General features: G+C 60.2%; 2 protein-coding genes and 1 long non-coding RNA gene across 5 annotated transcripts in view; 1 reads left to right on the forward strand and 2 right to left on the reverse strand.

Annotated features, from left to right (window-relative positions):
* The window catches only part of NPR2 (natriuretic peptide receptor 2), a 40,707-nt gene extending 39,182 nt beyond the window's left edge, over positions 1-1,525 (forward strand). For all 3 annotated transcript variants that reach the window (XM_053300016.1, XM_053300014.1, XM_053300015.1), the window contains exons 19-22: positions 30-204; positions 424-522; positions 684-775; positions 1,014-1,525. In XM_053300016.1, the coding sequence (XP_053155991.1) occupies positions 30-204; positions 424-522; positions 684-775; positions 1,014-1,073 (426 nt within the window). In that variant the 3' untranslated portion in view covers positions 1,074-1,525. The remainder of the gene's footprint in view (positions 1-29; positions 205-423; positions 523-683; positions 776-1,013) is intronic.
* A 453-nt stretch (positions 1,526-1,978) lies between these two features.
* SPAG8 (sperm associated antigen 8) lies at positions 1,979-7,144 on the reverse strand. Its single transcript, XM_053300017.1, has 7 exons — positions 7,029-7,144; positions 5,734-6,046; positions 5,155-5,329; positions 4,238-4,283; positions 2,474-2,591; positions 2,297-2,359; positions 1,979-2,135 (listed from the first exon to the last, which is right to left on the reverse strand). The coding sequence occupies exons 1-7, from the start codon at positions 7,040-7,042 to the stop codon at positions 2,013-2,015; spliced, it is 852 nt and encodes a 283-aa protein (XP_053155992.1). The 5' UTR covers positions 7,043-7,144; the 3' UTR covers positions 1,979-2,012.
* A 3,891-nt stretch (positions 7,145-11,035) lies between these two features.
* On the reverse strand, positions 11,036-15,695 carry LOC128345993 (uncharacterized). The gene is made up of 2 exons (XR_008316729.1): positions 14,930-15,695; positions 11,036-11,323 (listed from the first exon to the last, which is right to left on the reverse strand). It is a non-coding gene; the product is annotated as an uncharacterized LOC128345993 (long non-coding RNA).
* Between the last annotated feature and the right edge of the window lie 268 nt (positions 15,696-15,963).

Here is a 15,963-nt window from a genome sequence, read left to right on the forward strand (position 1 = left end):
AGGCCTCCCTGATGGCGCCCGCTCTGCAGGTGGAGACAATTGGAGACGCCTACATGGTGGTGTCGGGGTTGCCGGTTCGAAATGGGAAGCTGCATGCCCACGAGATCATCCGCATGGCCCTCGCCCTCCTCGAGGCGGTCCGAACTTTCCGCATCCGGCACCGGCCCAACGAGCAGCTGTGCCTCCGCATCGGCATCCACTCTGGTACGCCCCTGGGGGGCGGGGGCAGAGCAGGGCAGGCCTTGTGGGAGCCAGCAGGGCTAAGCAGGGTCTGCCCTGGTTGCATCTGAATGGGAGACTTGAGGTGTAAACGCTGTAGGAATATTCCCCTCGGGGGATGGGGCTGCAGGGCTAGCCTGGCCCACCCTGGGAGGGAGGGGTGTGCCCGAGGTGGCAGGCCCCTTCCTCTTCCTCTTCCTGCAGGGCCCGTGTGTGCCGGCGTGGTGGGCCTCAAGATGCCGCGCTACTGCCTCTTTGGGGACACGGTCAACACAGCGTCACGCATGGAGTCCAATGGCGCAGGTGAGCCGCCTCCCTCCCACCACCTCGTAGGGGGCATTCCACCATGGCGCTGCCCCCCCCCCGCAAAGATGCCCGTTGCTTTGGCCTCTCCCTCCCGCCCGTCCCGCCCGTCAGTCTAGGAGGGCTGTGCTGGAACTGACTGCACCCTTCCTCTGCCCCAGCCTTAAAGATCCACGTCTCTTCCACCACAAAGGAGATCCTGGATGAATTTGGCTGCTTCGAGTTGGAACTGAGAGGGGATGTGGAGATGAAGGTGAGCTCTACCTCCTCAGCGGGGGGGGGGAGGGAGGGTTAGCAACAGCTCACCCCTGCCCACCCCGGGCATCTGCCTTGGGCTCCCAGGGGGGAGGAGGTGGCCACGGGGCGGGGGGGGTTCACTCCCCGTGCGAGACCAGCAGGCCTGGGCCGTCCTTGGCCCTTTGTGGGCAGAGGGCCCCTCTCGGGCTGGGGAGCCAGCAGCTCTCGGACGCTCTGCTCTTTCTCTCCGGCAGGGCAAGGGGAAGATGCGGACCTACTGGCTGCTGGGGGAGAAGGAGAGCGGAGTCATCTGACGGCTCCTGGCCCTCCCACCAGGGGCACCGCCGGCCTCCTCCCCACAGGAGCTGGGGCTGCGGGGGACTCACTTGGCCCACCACGCCCTCGCGCCCCCCAGCAGCAACGAGAGATTGAGAGAGAGGACGGACGACCGGCAGGGCGGGCCAGGGACCCCTGCCTGGAGAGGCCCTGGGCTGAAGGCGGCAGGCCTGCTCCTGCCCCCCTTCCGGCTCCCCACTCACTCACACTGGCCTCTGGCTCAGACCCCAAGGGCCGGGCCAGCAAGAGGCCTGCTGCAGGACCCCACCACAGAGAGCCCCTGCAGGAGCAAGGCAGGGCCCCCGCCCGCTGGGGCCCCGCTCCGCATCTCAGCTGGCTGAGCCATGCCTCCTGCAACCACCACCACCACCACGCCGCTGCTCCCCCCTTCCCCTCTGGGTGTAAATATAGAACTTCAGAAAGAGTGCAAGATATTTTGTTGGAATACAGACTTTTTAACCCCCCCCAAATGGGGGGGAGCCTTTGTTTGTGGGCGGGGGTGGGGTGGGGCGGGGGCATGGCCAGCCCCAGTCCTGTCAGATCTCTTGGCGCTGCATCATGGCACCACCCAGCTCAAGGGGAGGCAGGAAAGGACACGTGCTGGAAATCCAGGCGGCCAGGCCTTCTGGCGGCCCTGTTTGTGTGTGTGTGTGTGTGTGTGTGTGTAGAAGGCACGCACCCTGGGGCAGCTGCTGCTCTGCCCGGAGCGGAGGGCTGGCCTTGGGGCAGCCACTACCCTGGAGGCGGAAGCACACGTGCACACAGCCCCCCCCCCCCCGAGCAGCCACTCCCAGGGCTTGTGCTGCGGGGTTGGGCAAGGGCAGGAGGGCGGCTCCCTTCCGGCATCTCTCGCCCCGTCTCTGCCAGCCTGTGACTGCACTCAGACAGGCCGAGGGCCGGGGGGGCCTTTTATTTCGTCAAAGCTTGGGGTAGTTCTCGGGGCCATAGGGCAAAGGCTGGTCGAGGTACTCCGTGATGGGGGTCGTGAACGTCGCACACTTCTTGAAGGGGGTGTCGCCCGTCCGGATGCTGGAGACACCCTACAGCGAGAGGGGGGGGGGGTGCTTGAGGACCCGGAAGCTCCTCTCCCTGCGGGGGGGAGCAGGCGAGGAGAGGAGAGCCTGCCCGGAGGCCAGTGCTGGCCTGGCAGGGCGCCCAGCGATGGCTGATCCCCTGGTGGGAGCAGGGTGGGCTCACTCACAGGCACACGCCGGGCATGCTCCAGCCAGAAGCTCTGCGGCTGCTCCAGCCGGTAGTCGTGGGGCTGTGGGGAGCAAAAGTCAACGGAGGCTGAGCCGTGGGCTGCCGGGCGCGTGCAGCCGCGACACCCCCCAGGCCCCCTCCCAGGGCCGGGCGCCAGCCACAGCCTCTCGCTCACCTTGCTGGGGGCCGGAGGCACAGACACGAAGCCCTCCTGCTGAAAGTCCCGGTGGGTGGTGGAGAGAGACTCCATGGGCTGCGGCGGGGGCGCCTCCGTGTCCTCCAGGAGCTCCTTGCTGGACAGAGACCGACACAGCCGCAGCTGATGGGGGCGAACGGGTGGCCGGAGGAGCCCGGACGAGCACAAGGGCCCCGAGAGCAACCTCAGAAAGGCCGAGGAGGCCCCCAGCCCCGGGAGGCGCCCAGTCCCACAAAGCATGCCCCGGGGGGTGGAGGGGAAGGCAGGGGAACCCCCCACCCCCAGATCTCCTGCTGCCCAGCATCTTCTCGGGGTTCAGGGCTGGGGGCTGGGCTCTGCTGGGGGCCCTGTGGGGGAGGGCGGGGGGGAGACACTAGCAAGCCCAGCCCCCAGGCAGGCAAAGGGCGCCTGGCCAGAACCACGGCTCCTCCCGGCACGCTGCAGAGCGCGGTCTGCGGCCAAGTGGCCAAAGGACCCTAAACTCTTTCGGGGAGTGAAATGCCCAAGAGATGGCGAGGATCTCTCCAAACTGGGGGAGGGGGCCACCAAGTGGCAAATGCGCTTCAATGTGGGCAAGTGTCCAGTGATGCACAGTGGGACAAACCCCCCCACCTTCAAGTCTACGCTGATGGGGGTCTGAGCTGACTGACGGGGAGAGGGACCTGGGGGTCGTGGTGGGCAGCTCGTTGGAAGGGCCGACTCAATGGGCGGCCGCTGTGAAAGGGGCCATGAGGAAGGGGATGGCAAATAAAACGGCTGATATTAGACTGGGTGGCTCATGCCAGATGGCGGGACTCCCCTTCCAGGCACGGGCCGGCGTGGTGCGCAGCCGAATGGAGGCTGCTGATGCTGCGGACTCCCAACTCTGTCCGGGAGCAGCCTTTCGGCAGGGGGTGTCCCCACTGGGGACCGCTAACTGGGCGCCTTGTGGCGGGGGCCAGTCTCCCTGCTTCGCCCCCCAGATTCCTCGGGCAGCCCTGCAGCACTTGCCCTTTGGCACTCAAGCCCGTTCCTCCCAGGTCCTAAAGTGGCAGCAGGAGGCGGGGCGGGGCTGGGCATGGGGACATCCGTGACCCAGGCCACTGGTCTGCGCCGCCTCCCAGGCTCCCCTGTGCCCACGACAGACAGCCCTCCTGGCCAGCAGCCACCAAGGAAGGAGGCCTGCGGGGGCCTTTTGCCCAGGGGCACCTTCCTGTTGAGGGGGGGCAGATCTGCCCATTGCCCCGCCTGGAGCAACCCTGCTGGGGCTGGCTGGCTGGCTGGCCGGGGGCTCTCTCCTGCCTTGCGCTGACTGTGCCAGACCCCCACGGGGCGCCCACCCGCCCGGGCTCAGATCCAGCCTCCCTCCCTCCTCCTCCTCCTCCTCCGCTTCCTGCGCTCTGCTGAGTTGCCATCCGCTCACAAGAGAACCGGCCACCCTGTCTGTTCTGGGGCCTTTGGGGAGGGACGTGTCCAGCTCTCTTGGGAAGTCTGGAGATCTCAGGCTCACTGGATCAGGGCCCCCCCCCCCCCCCCGCCGGCAAGGCGACCCTGGCCAAGCTCCCCCCCCCCCCCCCCCGCAGACGTGGGGCACAGGTGATGAGCCTCAGCCCAGGACTCTGGGAAGGGGCCGCCGCTCAAAAGCCCAGCCCCAGCCCGGGAGACGGAGCCCAGCCCCTCTGCACGACTCAAGCAGGGATGGCCAGGTCTGGGGCAGCCCAAGGCCCACTTCCTGCTCTTGTGGGGAAGGAGGAGGAGAGGTACCTGTATTTCTGCCGCAGAAGCCACTCCATCATGGCCTCCCGCTTTCCTGGGGGAGGAAGAAGAGAGCAGCCAGAGCTCAGACATGGTGGAGCCAGCCGGGGGGAGGCGGCGGGGGAGGGAGCCAAGGAGTCCTCCCCCCTTGCACTTCCAGACCCCAGCGGGGAGGTCAAGCCAAGGGCGTCCACACAGCACCGGAGTGGCTTCTGGAGGCACCAGCCAGGATGGCTGGGAAGGCCCTCCTCGGGCTCACAACGCCCCCCTTGGCCATCACCAGCCTCCTTGGACCCCTCCCTTTGTGCCCCAGCAGAAGGCAGGGATGTTTACCAGCCCCACTGCAGCACTGGGCACTTGTGGAAAGCTCCCCGTGGAAGCAGAACACTACCACGCTGACTCCTAGGAATCTAAAAAGAAACCCAAGGCAGACCCCAGCAGCAGCCGCCACTGGAGGGATGCTGTGCTGGGGACGGAGAGGGCCAGTTGCTCCCCCCCTGCTCAAGAAAGAGAGCCGCCGCTTCTGTCTCTTTGCTCAGTTAGGAGGCCTGCTGTCCTTCAGGTATTGCTATTTCTACCCTGACCCTTGAGCATAACTTCATGGCTGGAGGCGGACCCTCGAATCATTCATGGCCAGTTCCTCGGACTGGGCCCAGAGCCCAGCCAGGGATGGAGTCCTGCAGCCTAGGGCGGGGTGGGGCTGGGGGGAGCCCAGTGCAGAAGCAGCTGTTCACCCGACCCATGGACAGCGGAAGGCCGTCTTGCCCCTCACTTTGCTGGCCAAGAGGACGATGTTCCCTGGCCGGCCGGCACGCCCTCCCGTTCATCTGCAGCAGCCCCCCCCCAGCCCTTCTGCCCTGACCCCCTTCAGTCCGCCGTTTCCTGCCAAGCTCCCCCTTCAAGCCCCCTTGACTGACCCTCCCCACCTCTCACGGGGAGCCCGGTCCTCCAGGGTCTCTGGTAGGAGTCCTTCATGGTGGTTCTCTCGGAGAGGCCATCTTGACTCTGGAGGGTGAGCAGCCCGCAGTGCCCGTGCCGGTAGAAATACCCCTCCGTGCCACACGCAGGGTTCGGCACCCGGTCCAGGGCGTTGGTGGCTCTCTGGGGGGAAAGGGCAGGAGCCGTGGCGGGCGGGCGGGCGGGCGGCCAGCAGGAGCCTTCCCTGCACCCGGAGGGGCTCCGCCAGCAAGGGAAGGCCAAGGCGTGGGGAAGCCACCCGCCAGGCCCGCGTCTGTTGGGATGGCTGGCCCCAGCGCCCCACTCCCCTTAGCAGAGCCGGGCCCTGCCCAGAGCGCAGAACTGCCGGGGAGGGCGGCGGCCGTGGCTGGCTCCCACACGGGCTCTCCTGGCCCGGCCCGGCCCGGCCCCACCCCTTCCATGCCCAGAGGCTGGGCACAGGCTGGGGGGATGCGAGACCAGCCCAGCTGCCCCTCGCCACAGGCTTCCTGCCCAGAGCAAAACTGCTCCATGGGGGTCCCGGGGGGGGAGGGGGGAGGGAGCCTTACCTCCTCCTGCCAGTTGTCCATCAGGCACTTCCCGCGGATGGGGAGCTCCCGGGGAGGCCCTGGAGCCTGGATGGGGACCACCTCCTGTCCGGTGGCTGGGATTTCTCCAAGCGTGGGCCCGGGGGTGCCGTGGCAGGCGGGCAGCTGCACCAAATAGGCTGGGGTCTTCAGCACCACCGGGACTGCCGCCTCGGGCCCCGCCACCTCCTGGCCTGGGCAGGGGACTCCAGCCTCGCCGGGAGCCTCGCCAGGGGCCACCTCTGCAGGGCTGGGCACGGCATGGGAGGAGAGGCACTCCAAGGGGGCCGATCCTCTGCAGAGAAGAAGAGGAGGAGTGGGGGGGGGAGCTCTGAGGGCAGGCCTGGCTCCCCGCTGTGGCCGCTGATGGGCTGACCCATCCTTCCCAGGCCAGAGGTGCAAGGGTGGGCCGGGGGCCAAATACTCACAGAGCTCACCAGAAACCACCGTGGGGCTCCACAAGAGGAGGCGGCTAACAGGCAGGCAGAAGGGCCTTGTGGCTGTCCTCCTCAGCCCGTGGGGCTTTCATGCACTGGGCTCCCCCTGCCCCAACTCACACCACCAGTGGGCCTCCAGCTTGGCTCCCGTAGACTCCAATGCCCATCACCCCTTGCTGCACTGAACACCTTTTCACTCCCGCCACCGGATGGTGGGCCCCCTGGGCACCTGGCTTGTCCGAGGCTCCCCTGAACCTGCGGGACTCTGAGGGCGCCCAAGGAGGCAACGGGGATACGAATACACCGAATATTTATATACCACTTTTCAAAAAGTTCCCAAAGTGGTTTACAGAGACATAAATAAAACAAAATAAAATGGCTCTCTGTCCTCAAAGGGCTCAGCATTTTAAAAGACAGACACCAGCAACAGCCCCTGGAGAGATGCTGCTGGGGATGGAGAGGGCCAGTGGCTCCCCCTGCTCAACAGACGAGAATCGCCACCTGGAAAAGGGGCCTCCTCGCTCAGTTAGCAGGGAACGGATGGCCGCAGGCTGGCTGCCCGCAGGCTGTGCATTCGTCAGGTAGAGCAGCAGCAGCAGCAGCAGCTCGGGTGGCTCCTCCCTTTTCCTCCCGCCCACCAGAGAGCCGCGCTGCCTGCAAGCTGGGCATTCGTCAGGTAGAGCTGCGCGGTTAAGCGGCTCTTGGACAGGGCAGGAGAGAGACTGAACCCCGATGGCCTCCAGCGAAGGGCCCCCAGAGACCGAGGGCCGTGGCTCCTGAGCGGAGCTTCGCCTGCGGAACCTCCTGCTGCCGGGCCTCCGCCTCGGCGGCGCCCCTCACCCGTTCGCCTCCATCCTTCGACCGCTCCTCACGCGCCTGCGCCGTCTCCAGGCAGGGTGGGTGTGGGCAAACACGGAGGGGGCACCCGGCTCTATGGCAACGGAGGCGCAGCGCGCCCATTGGTTGGGCTCAGCAGGCGGAGGACAGCGGGGAAGTTCTTCATTGGCTCTGATGTAGCCGCGCCCCTCCCGCCCCCTAAAGCTGCGGGAGGCCACGCCTACTCCCCCTCTCCGGGTGCGCGTGGCCGGCGGGACAGCGGCGGGGGGCGGGGGTGGAGCCTCGCTGGCCCCGCTCGGCATTTCTGGGAATGGAGCCCCGCGTGCAGGGGCAGTCTACCTGCGAAGGACTTGCTGTAAGGGAAAGCTTGCTGTGCGGAGGACTTGCTGTAAGGGAAAGCTGGCCAGACTCTGGCTTCCGAGCCCCCAGTGCGCGCCTTGGCAGCCGGGCCAAGAGCTTCTAGAAGAGAGGAAGCTGCCTTACAGCGAGTCGGACCTTTGGGCCACCGCGCTTGGTACTGTCGACCCGGACTGGCAGCGGCTCTCCAGGGTTCCAGGCAGGAGTCTCTCCCAGCCCTGCCTGCAGAGGCTGCCGCCAGCAAGCCAAGCCGCCGTCCTGGCTGCGCCCCGCCCCGCCTCCTCCTCCTCCTCCTCCAGGCGAGGCGAGGCGAGGCGAGCCCCCCGCCCCCCCACACGCACCCCCCCCCAGTCTGTGGCTCCGAGGCGGGCTCTGGTGCCCGGCAGCTGTTCGTTGGCTCCTCCTCATCGTCTCTCCCGGCCGCCCCGCGCAAGAGACTCCGGGGGTGGGGGGGGGCTGTAGCGCCTGTGCAAGCCCGGCCCCCCAGGCAGGGCGGCCCTTCCCCAGGAGGCCTTGGGGCGGGCGCCCTGCCCAGCAGCCCCTCCACACGTCCTCGTTCTCGGAGCCGCCCTCTCCCTCCCCAGTGTCCCGGGGCAGGCAGCAGCCGTCGGGGCGGGCGAGAGCCCCCAGACCCGGCCGTGGACCGCTTGGGGACCTTTTGCTGCCAAGAGCGGCATATCCATATTCGTCCTATTCGTCTTCCTGCCGCGGGGCGGGGCGGGGCGGGGGGGGTAGCGGAGGGTGGGGGAGGGCCCCTTTCAGGCCCCCCCCCCGATACTTGAGCGGGGAGGGCATAGGTGTCTGTAGAAGGAAGAATACCCCCCCCCCGTGTGATCTGGAGGCAGGGCAAGTGAAACCAGAGGTGCTAGCCCGCCCCACTCCCGGGGGGCCCTGGTTGGCCTCTGACAGCAGCTGGGATGCTTGGGAGCAGCTGAGACTGTCGGCAGCTCCTTTGGGAAAGTGCGTCATCATCATCATCATCAAACCTGTTGGGATGGCAGGCAGGCAGGCAGGCAGGCAGGCAGCAGCCCCCCCAGCTCCGCCCCAAGGTCATGGGCTCCTCCAGCAGCCAAAGTCAACAGGCAGCTGCTGGCTGTGATGTCAGCGCAAGGCAGGCTGTGAACAGCTGGCGGTTGCTGTGCAGCACAAGGGGCAAGGGGGGAGGGAGGCCCAGGCTGAGCCCAGTGTGTGTGTGTGTGTGGGGGGGGTGGCTTCAGGAACCTCACTGGGCTGGCTGCACCTCACAGCTTGGAGGTGGGCTTGGGGTGCCCCCAGCAGCTTCCCTGGGGGGAGCCTGGCTGGGATGCAGCAGCACCATCCCCTGCCCACAGCACGATCCCAGCTAGGACATCAGGGCGGGGGTGCCTGGGGGATGTGGGTGTTTCCCACCCTTTGGGGCTCACCAAATTTACGAGGTCATGACAAAGAGGTCAGATTTCTAGTTACGCTGAATGACTGTGCCCTAGAACAGTTGGCCTTGGAACCAACCAGAGAGAAGGCGACCTTGGACTTAATCCTGAGTGGCACCCAGGACCTGGTGCGTGATGTCAGTGTCATGAATCCTTTAGGGAACAGTGACCATAGTGCCATCCAATTCAGCATACGTGCGGGGAGAGAATCACCAAGGAAGTCTAACACAGGCATTTTGAATTTTAGAAGAGGAAACTTCTCCAGCATGAGGAGTATGGTGAAAAGAAAGCGGAAAGGGAAAATCAGGAGAGTCACTTCGCTCCAGAGTGCATGGAGTTTACTCAAAACCACAGTACTAGAAGCCCAGTTAGACTGTATACCCCCAAGGAGGAAAGATACCACTAGGTCCAGGAGGATGCCAGCATGGCTAACGGGTACCGTCAAGGAAGCCATAAAAGGGAAGAAGACTTCCTTCTGAAATGGGAAGGCCTGTCCAAATGAAGAGAACAGAAAGGAACACAAACTCTGGTAAAAGAAATGCAAGGCAACAATAAGGGAGGCGAAAAGAGAGTTTGAGGAACATTTAGCTAAAAGGATCAAGGGGAATAACAAAAAGCTTCTTCAAATACATCAGAAGCAGGAAACCTGCCAGGGAGGCAGTTGGACCATTAGACAATGAGGGAGTGAAAGGGATTATTAAGGAGGATATGGAGGTTGCAGAGAAGCTAAATGAGTTCTTTGCGTCCATCTTCATGGCAGAGGATACTGAGCATATACCAGTTCCTGAACCAGGCTTTTTGGGGATGGAGGCTAAAGAACTGAGTCAGATAGAAGTGACAAGAGACGATGCTCTAAACTGTCTGGAAAAACTGAAAGCTAACAAATCACCAGGGCCAGATAGCATCCATCCAAGAGTCCTTAAAGAACTCAAATGTGAAATTGCCGACCTCCTTGCTAAAATATTTAACTTATCCCTGAAATCGGGCTCTGTACCAGAGGACTGGAAAGTAGCAAATGTAACACCGATTTTCAAGAAGGGATCCAGGGGTGATCCGGGAAATTACAGGCCAGTTAGCTTAACATCCGTTCCAGGCAAACTGATGGAAAGCATCCTCAAGGATAAAATTGTAAAGCACGTAGAAGAACAGGCCCTGCTGGGAGAGAACCAGCATGGCTTCCGCAAAGGTAAATCTTGCCTGACCAACCTTTTGGAGTTCTTTGAGAGTGTCAACAAGTGTGTGGATCAAGGTGATCCAGTTGACATAGTATACCTGGACTTCCAAAAAGCTTTTGACAAAGTTCCTCATCGACTACTCCTGAGGAAACTTAGCGGTCATGGGATAAGGGGACAAGTACATGTGTGGATTGCTAACTGGTTGAAAGACAGGAAACAGAGGGTAGGGATCAATGGAGAGTTTTCGCAATGGAGGGAAGTAAGAAGTGGGGTCCCCCAGGGATCTGTACCGGGACCGGTGCTTTTTAATTTATTCATAAATGATCTAGAAGCAGGGGTAAGCAGCGAGGTGGCCAAATTTGCAGATGATACCAAACTCTTCCGGGTAGTAAAATCCAAAACAGATTGTGAGCAGCTCCAAAGGGATCTCTCCAAATTGGGTGAGTGGGCGACAAAGTGGCAAATGTAGTTCAATGTTGGCAAGTGTCAAGTGATGCACATTGGGACAAAGAACCCCAACTTCAAGTATATGCTGATGGGATCTGAGCTGACGGTGACTGACCAGGAGAGAGATCTTGGGGTCATGGTGGATAGCTTGTTGAAAGTGTCAACTCAATGTGCGGCAGCTGTGAAAAAGGCCAATTCCATGCAGGGATCGTTAGGAAGGGGATTGGAAATAAAACGGCTAATATTATAATGCCCTTATACAAAACTATGGTGCGGCCACACTTGGAGTACTGCATACAATTCTGGTTACCACATCTAAAAAAGGACATTGTAGAATTGGAAAAGGTGCCGAAGAGAGCAACCAAGATGATCAGGGGCCTAGAGCGCCTTTCTTGTGAGGCAAGACGACAACACCTGGGGCTTTTTAGTTGCCTTTGTGGACCAGCATTCTCTCCTGGAAATTGTTTTTCTCTTCTCTGTTAGAAAATGTGCTCTGTAAATGTGATGTACTTCCGCACACAAAACATTGCCTGTCATTAGTAAGTTTATGAGGATAATTTTGGACTATTTCCTCCCTTTCTGTTTGTTATATCAAACTCCAACAAATGTTCTTGTACAAAACTCAAAGACAAATTCTCCTTTATTTGCAGGAAGTTAATTAAACATTTGTAATGCTTAGGCAAAGTATTTAACAAGAACCCAATTTTGGCTGGTTCAGGTAATCTTATCTCCGGCTCTTCTGATTCTTTCAACACTCCCATAAAGAGCCTATGAGCCCATTAATTTATCCATTAATGATCTAGAAGCAGGGGTAAGCAGCGATGTGGCCAAATTTGCAGATGATACCAAACTCTTCCAGGTAGTGAAATCCCAAACGGATTGTGAACAGCTCCAAAAGGATCTCTCCAACCTGGGGGAGTGGGCGACAAAATGGCAAATGCGGTTCAATGTTGGCAAGTGTCAAGTGATGCACATTGGGACAAAGAACCCCAACTTCAAGTATATGCTGATGGGATCTGAGCTGTCGGTGACTGACCAAGAGAGGGATCTTGGGGTCATGGTGGACAGCTCGTTGAACGTGTTGACTCACTGTGCGGCAGCTGTGAAAAAGGCCAATTCCATGCTAGGGATCATTAGGAAGGGGATTGAAAATAAAACGGCTAACATTATAATGCCCTTATACAAAACTATGGTGCGACCACACTTGGAGTACTGCGTACAATTCTGGTCACCACATCTTTAAAAGGACATTGTTGAACTGGAGAAGGTGCAGAAGAGGGCAACCAAGATGATCAGGGGCCTAGAGCACCTTTCTTATGAGGCAAGACTACAACACCTGGGGCTTTTTAGTTTAGAAAAAAGACGACTGCAGGGAGACATGATAGAGGTCTATAAAATCATGCATGGTGTGGAGAAAGTGGAGAGAGAGAGATTCTTTTCCCTCTCACACAACACTAGAACCAGGGGTCACTCCATGAAATTGATTGCCAGGAGGTCTAGGACCAACAAACGGAATTACTTTTTCACACAATGCGTGATCCACTTGTGGAACTCTCTGCCACAGGACGTGGTGACAGCCAACAACCTGGAGGGGTTTGGATGACTTCATGGAGGAGAGGTCTATCAATGGCTACTAGTCGGAGGGCTGTGGGCCACCTCCAGCATCAAGGGCAGGGTGCCTCTGAGTACCAGTTGCAGGGGAGTAATGGCAGGAGAGAGGGTATGCCCTCAACTCCTGTCTGTGGCTTCCAGCGGCATCTGGTGGGCCACTGTGCGAAACAGGATGCTGGACTAGATGGGCCTTCTTGGGCCTGATCCAGCAGGGCTGTTCTTATGTTCTTATGTGCTGCTGCAGGTTTTCTCATTCTCTGACTCTTTTGTTGCACAACTTTATCATGGAAGAGACTTAAGGGCTCAGTTTGCTGTTGGAAAGCCTCCCTCAATCTCTCCTGCATTTCTCTTGCGGTTTTCTTATCTTCTAGGTGATTTTATTTATTTATTTATTTATTTATTTATTTATTACATTTATATACTGCCCCATCCAAGCGGCTCTGAGCGGTGCACAACAACAAAAATAAAACTCACAGTTCAATCCTTTAAAAAAACCAATCATTACAGGACAATTTAAAAACAGCATAAAACCATCTATATTATTAATTCTCTTGGCAACCCACCGTGGGGATTTGTGTCATCATGGCAGAACTCTCCAAAGGTCACGCCAGAGTTCTGACCACGGTAATGGTTGTAGCGTCCCGGCCTGGCCTGACCTGGCCCGGGAGGTGGGTCCTGGGCCGCTTGGAGCAGCCCGGCAAGGGCCACGGTGGGGAGGTGGTGGTGGTGGCAGCAGGGGAGGTGGCGGCGGTGGAAATGGGGGAGGCGGCGGCGGCTCGGGGAGGCGGCTGGGCTGCCAGGAAGAGGAGGCGGCAGCGAGCGGCGGTAGAGCCATGCCACGGAGAGCAGCCCAGCTAGGTGGGAGGTGGAGCCCCAGCCAGCCGGGAGGGAAAGCGTTTTGATGGCCAGAAGACGGTTGCAGAAGGTGGGGGAGGGCAGGAGAGACTGGGGCAGAAGGTGGCGGGGGTGGGGGGAACCGCCAGCCCCAAATAGCTCTGTGTGGGTTCAGCTAGTTAACAATTAAAACATTTAAAACAGTTTAAAAACCCTGGAAGGCCAGGCCAAACAGATGGGTTTTAAGGGCTCTCCTGAAGGTCAATAAAGCATCCAGATTATGGATTTCTCCCGGGGGGAGTGCATTCCACAGCCCAGGAGCAGCTACGGAGAAGGCCCGCCTCTGAGTCGCCACCAGACATACCGGTGGTAACTGGAGACAGACCTCCTCAGATGACCTTAATGTGCGGTGGGGATCATGCAGAAGAAGGTGCTCTCTGAGGTAACTTGGGCCTAAGCCGTTCAGGGCTTTAGAGGTAATGACCAGCACTTCGTATTTTGCCCAGGGTTGTTGTGAGGAGAAACTTAAGTATGTAGTACACCGCTCTGGGCTCCTTGGAAGAAGAGTGGGATATAAAATGTAAAGAAATAAAATAAAATAAAATAGCAGCAGCCAGGTCAACAAACAAGCATAATATGGGTCTCTCCGGGTTGCCCCAGAGACCAATCTGGCTGCCGCATTCTGAACTAACTGAAGTTTCCGGACTACGTACAAAGGCAGCCCCACGTAGAGCGCATTGCGATAGTCAAGCCTGGAGGTTACCAGCTGATGCACCACTGTTTTGAGGTCATCCTCTTCAAGGAATGGGCGCAACTGTTGAATCAACTGAAGCTGATAGAAAGCACTGGCCACAGCCTCCACCTGAGATACCAGGGTGGGGCCTAGGTCCAGGAGTACTAGAATGGATTCATTGTTTGTCATTGAAAATGAATCCACTCCCATTTGTTACCAGAGAATCTACACACAGAACACCTCAGAAACAGGAAAACTCAGTACCCCATGGGCTTGTGGGTATGGGGGTGGTTGGCACCCTATGTGCACTACACCACCACTTGCTCTAGGAGCTATGGGGCTGCTGAAATCCCCCATTATTCCCTATGGGGGGAAAGCTTAAAGATGCACAAACTTCAGAAATTCTTTAAAAATCACTCCTTTCACCAATTTCTTTGAAATCTGGATGGTAGCAGGCACCCATTGGGGCACTACCGCCTGACCCACTCTTATGCTCCCCAAACCCCCTTTCTGCCCCGAATCTGCCACAAAGGCATGCCAACTTCAAAAATCATTTAAAAATCAGTCCTTTGCCCAATTTCTTTGAAACCTGGGTGTTAGCTTCCTTGCACCCATTGGGCACTACCACCCATCACAACCCACTCTTGGCCACCTTAGGGCCACCCCCCCAGGGAGTTATAACTAAGGCTACTGAAATCCCCATTATTCCCTATGGAAAAAAGCTTAAAGACGCATCAACTTCAAAAAACAATCTAAAAATCACCCCTTTGCCCAATTCCATTGAAATGGTGGTAGCTTCCTTGCACCCATTGGGCATTACCACCCACCACACCCCACTCTAGGCCACCTTTTCGGCATGGATTTGTGGGCTGGGGGTGGGCAGGTAAGGCGGGAGGGAAGCGGAGTCCAGCAGAGGCTCCCTTGCACACCCCTTAAGGTAGCCTGTCGTGTGTCGTCCTGCTGGGCAGCTGCGTCCAGCCCTTGAAGGAGGAGCCCGGTCTTGTGCCCTGCAGACACCCTCCTCAGGGACCAAGAGTGCTTTTAGGACTCGTCCGCCGCTGACTGCTGGTCCCAGCCCAGCCCTTTGTGAAGTGCAGCCGGCTGCTTTGTTGCAGAGCAGAGCCAGAATCGCGGGGGCTGCTGAGCCCGCCCGCGAGAGGCCAGGTGTCACTGGGCTGGGTAGGGTGCTGTGCATGTGTCCACGTACACACACACCACACACACAGAGCCTGGGGAGCGGAAACCGAGGACCATTCCAGGCCTGGCTATATTTAGGGGTGGCCTGGAGGATGCTGGGAGCAGGCCCCGCGAGGAGCAGGCCCCTAATTGGCTGCTCACCAGCTGCACCCGCGGCTGCAAGTGGCACGTCGTCCTCCTCCTCGCCCCGGCAGCCGCCTCCTGCAGGCAGCAACAGCGCGCAGGGTCCAGACACCCCCGCAGGTCTTCTTTGAGAGCAACGGCTGCCCCCTCAGCAAAAGCAAGGCTCCTGCGGGGCCAGAGCGGTTTGGGTTTTCAAAAAGGGGAGGGTGCCTTGGGAACAGCTTGGTGACTGGAAAAGGGTGCAAAAGTCTGTAAAATGAAAAGACGGACCCCACAGAGTTGCTTGTGCCTGTTCCGGAAACGAGCCTGATGGCTGCTCTGCACCCGCAGGAGACTGGCGAGCCTTGGCACCTGGTTGGGGGGGGGCGGCGGGAAGAGATGTCCCTGGACCACCCGCCTGCTCTTGCCACGGGCCATTGGGCCCTCGGCTGCTTCTCTTTCCAGTCAAATGGCATCACCATTCCTCTCGTAGTGAGAGAAAAGGCCTCTGCACATGCTCAGAGGAGTCCCCATTCTCCCCCGCCATCTTCGCAGGGGTCCAGGCCGACCTGCCGTCTTCAGCGCTTGTTCTGTGGCTCAGACGGAGTCCCCGCCCTGGCAGAGAGGAGCCAGCCAGGTAGGCTTGGCGGCGGGGGGCAGGGGCTCAGCACCAACCGTAGCACCTGAACGAGGCGGCGGCGGCGATCAGCTCTGGGGAGCCCGGAGCTTCCCGTGGCCAGCCACGTCCCAACACGCCTCTTCATCTTCCGGCCGCTGCAGGGCAAGCCCGCGACGGCCTCTCCGGGCCAGGCCTCCCTCCCTCCTCCCTCCCTCCCTCGGTCGGTCCGCAGCGCCACTTAGCGCCCGCGCGGCAAGCGGCACTTGCCGAGGAGGGAACAAGAGGGCCATTGAGAGGCTGCCGGCTGCGGCTCCTGCTCCCTGCTCGGGCCCCGGAGGCCCCGCCCTGGCCAGCAGCCGCCGCCGCCGCCGCCGCGCTCGGCCCAGCCGTCCAGAGGCACCGCCGCTCTGTGCCAGGAGGAGGCGGCGGGCGGGGAGGGCGCTGGGCAGCAGGC

This window comes from Hemicordylus capensis, chromosome 2, assembly GCF_027244095.1.
Source record: "Hemicordylus capensis ecotype Gifberg chromosome 2, rHemCap1.1.pri, whole genome shotgun sequence".
Classification (NCBI taxonomy): domain Eukaryota; kingdom Metazoa; phylum Chordata; class Lepidosauria; order Squamata; family Cordylidae; genus Hemicordylus; species Hemicordylus capensis.